This window comes from Trachymyrmex septentrionalis, unplaced genomic scaffold, assembly GCF_001594115.1.
Source record: "Trachymyrmex septentrionalis isolate Tsep2-gDNA-1 unplaced genomic scaffold, Tsep1.0 scaffold24, whole genome shotgun sequence".
In the NCBI taxonomy this organism is placed as follows: domain Eukaryota; kingdom Metazoa; phylum Arthropoda; class Insecta; order Hymenoptera; family Formicidae; genus Trachymyrmex; species Trachymyrmex septentrionalis.
Genome location: NW_017305397.1, coordinates 1825439 through 1828315, shown reverse-complemented (window position 1 = coordinate 1828315; position 2877 = coordinate 1825439). Strand labels below are relative to the sequence as shown.

The 2877-nt window shown below is 40.9% G+C and overlaps 1 protein-coding gene across 7 annotated transcripts in view; it reads right to left on the bottom strand.

The window, feature by feature from the left end:
• LOC108748784 (paired box protein Pax-8) overlaps positions 1-2877 on the bottom strand; it is a 110112-nt gene that overhangs the window by 104355 nt on the left and 2880 nt on the right. For all 7 annotated transcript variants that reach the window (XM_018487141.1, XM_018487143.1, XM_018487144.1 and 4 more), the window contains exon 2: positions 673-702. In XM_018487141.1, the coding sequence (XP_018342643.1) occupies positions 673-702 (30 nt within the window). The remainder of the gene's footprint in view (positions 1-672; positions 703-2877) is intronic.

The window sequence follows — 2877 nt, the reverse complement described above, 5'->3', positions numbered from 1 at the left end:
TTAGCCGACAGTCAAGCGAATCGAAGGCCGACACGAATTTAATTGAATGAATGAAAAGGCTGATTAAATTACAAAATTGCAATCTCCCGCGGTGTCGCCTCCATCCAATTAACATTTGTAACGTTAATATCGAAGATGTGCACTTTAGATCGTTTATCGCCTTACGGATTTGGGGCAATAAAACTCGGTGGCTCGTGTCGAGCATCTCGCCCGATTAATAAGTTCGCGTAGGGGCGCGACGCGCTTATCAACTTATCAACGATTAAATCACTCGGGTGATTCCACATCGTGGCTCCGGATACATGAAGGCAGCGGGTAAGAAACGTGTGTCGAGATAATTGGTGATCTCTCGATCGATCTCGATGCTGATAAGCGGGCAACCGACATTTCAGATAACTTTCTCGCTTCCACCGCATTTAATTACCATCGTCGATTATAACGGGAACGCAGTGCGTATATATCGCTAACGGTACGCGATAAACGCTTATCCGAACGCTGGCGCAACGCTCGCTCGCGTATTTTCCGCGCTCGCGACGGCTTTTCTGCGATCGTTCCCGCGTGCGACGGCCTAATCCCAGTCTACTGTGTCAAGGGAAACGTCTCCGCACGTCATAAAACTGGATCGCCCGTCGTGCAAGATCGTAACTATGTGAAAAACAAAAGCTCACTCACCATCCTGGTTCATTCCGTGGCCGCCATCATCTGTGTATGAAACAGAAAAAAACAGAATTAAGATATAAATTGAAATCTCGAGAGAGAGAGAGAGAGAGAGAGAGAGAGAGAGAGACGCGTAATCGAGATTAGCATCAAATCATATGTGTACATTTAAAGGAACAATGCAAAAAAAACGGCACTTATTTGTTTGTACTTTGAAGTGTTTGATCGCGTGTTAATTGAAACGTTACAACTTGTAATCACGTGTCGTTCTCTGAATTGTAATTAGTATCCTCGACGAAGCGGTACTTCTAGAGAGCAAAAGTAATAAAGTATATTCCAATACAGAGTGAGGAGATACTAATAACATTCCTGGACTCTATTTGAAAATATAATGTACTATGCATACCGTCAATATGTATATATATATATATATTTATATATGAATAACGTTGCGTAATGTTGCAAGAATTTTTTCATTTCCGACACATCTAAGAATATAAATCTATCAAAAACGGAAGCCTCGCAGCACATCCAGCAACTTCCCCGATAGGATATCACGGGAAAGCAGACGAATGCACCTCGCGAAGATTCAACATCACACGTTGCTGCGGATCATGACGATTCGCAACGCGCCAGCGATAGCAACCTGCACGGCAACCTATTTGTACTGCGGACCTGGTATCGCGCGATCGCGCAGTGTTCCTTTATTTAACCCCATAAATAACCACTGCTATCTCACCCCGAATGTTCTTCTATAGGCAACGGACAACAACGTATATACGTGTGCATACAGTAAAACGCGTTTCGCACACGGTGCGAAATATATTAGATGCTGCCAGTCATTCTGGTGCTGCGCGAGTCTGGCACGATGGGAATCCCCATAAGCGATCCGTGCGTCCATCCAGCGGAAAGAATAACTTTTGCGAGGAGATTAAAGCATGGTATGTGTTACTCGTTCGATAATGGCTCGCACGTTTAATCCCCCTTCAAAATACATTCAACTTCGAACAGTTTAAACTACATTGGGGAAAAAAATTATTAAACCAAATCTTAGTACACACTCCTTTGAATAGTGAGCTGAGCAAACATTTACTTATATAGTAAATAAATAGTTACTCGGTAAAAAATGATAATCAATTAATGATTCTTGTATCGAATAAATATATGTTTACATTTAAATATTTATTTGGCATTATTCAAATAAATATTTATTGAAATTTAGTTTTTTTTCTTTTTTCTTTTTTTTTTAGTGATACTTTTTTTAGTAATACTTTTTTCTGATACGTCAAATAGTTCGCTCTTATGCATTTGTTTATGTTTTATCTACAGCACGAGATGCACAGTACGAGTAATTGACGCTGTTTGCCGATGGAGCTGCGTATGTAAATAATTACAAATATATTCCGTGAGGAACGTAGGTTGTAATTAACGGCCATGTCATTTCTTGTAACATTGCATTCTTGAGTATCACACGGTATCGTATTTTAATATTCGTATATTAATATATGAATTGCTAAATAAGTCGCTTGGCGCACCAAGCAGTCAAACATACCGAGCGACCCGCACGTCTTACGCAACGTGCCCAGATTGACGTCTAATAAATATATCGGAGAAAGGCATTAAGTTTTTGGTAGACTTTTTTACGGGGCAATTCAGAGAAAATGAAATGTTCGCTAAATTCAGGCGGTCGAAACGTCCTTTCACGCCCAGTTTTTACTTTTAGATAATCACTTTCTTTTCGCGGCAGTTCTGAAAAAAAAAAAAAACCTCATCTCATTGCGCTCTCCGCGATGTCGTTATACAGCCGACGTTAAATCTGAGGCTTTTCGATTATCGAATAACGGACAGTCCGGGTATAAATGGAGCAGCGATTAGTCACGACTGCGGAATCGAAACAAAACGGGCCGGACGGCGATTCGATCTCTCGCGATGAGAGGTGTACGAAATAATTACTACGTCGTAAGGTCAATAAACGACATAATTCACTACGGTTCGCATTGCGTGTTCTATACATGACACGCACGCAGGTGGCCATTAATTACAAATTAATTCCATTGCGTGGTTACGCACCATTAGAGATAATCGAAATCCGTTATGCATTGCTTAGCGATTGCTTTAGTGACGCACAATTTCAAAGGTGTAATTAAAAGTAAATTTGTTCTGCAAGCAACGAGAATCAGAAGTAGAGACTGCAAGCACGAGAGTTGTATGCAGAAATGC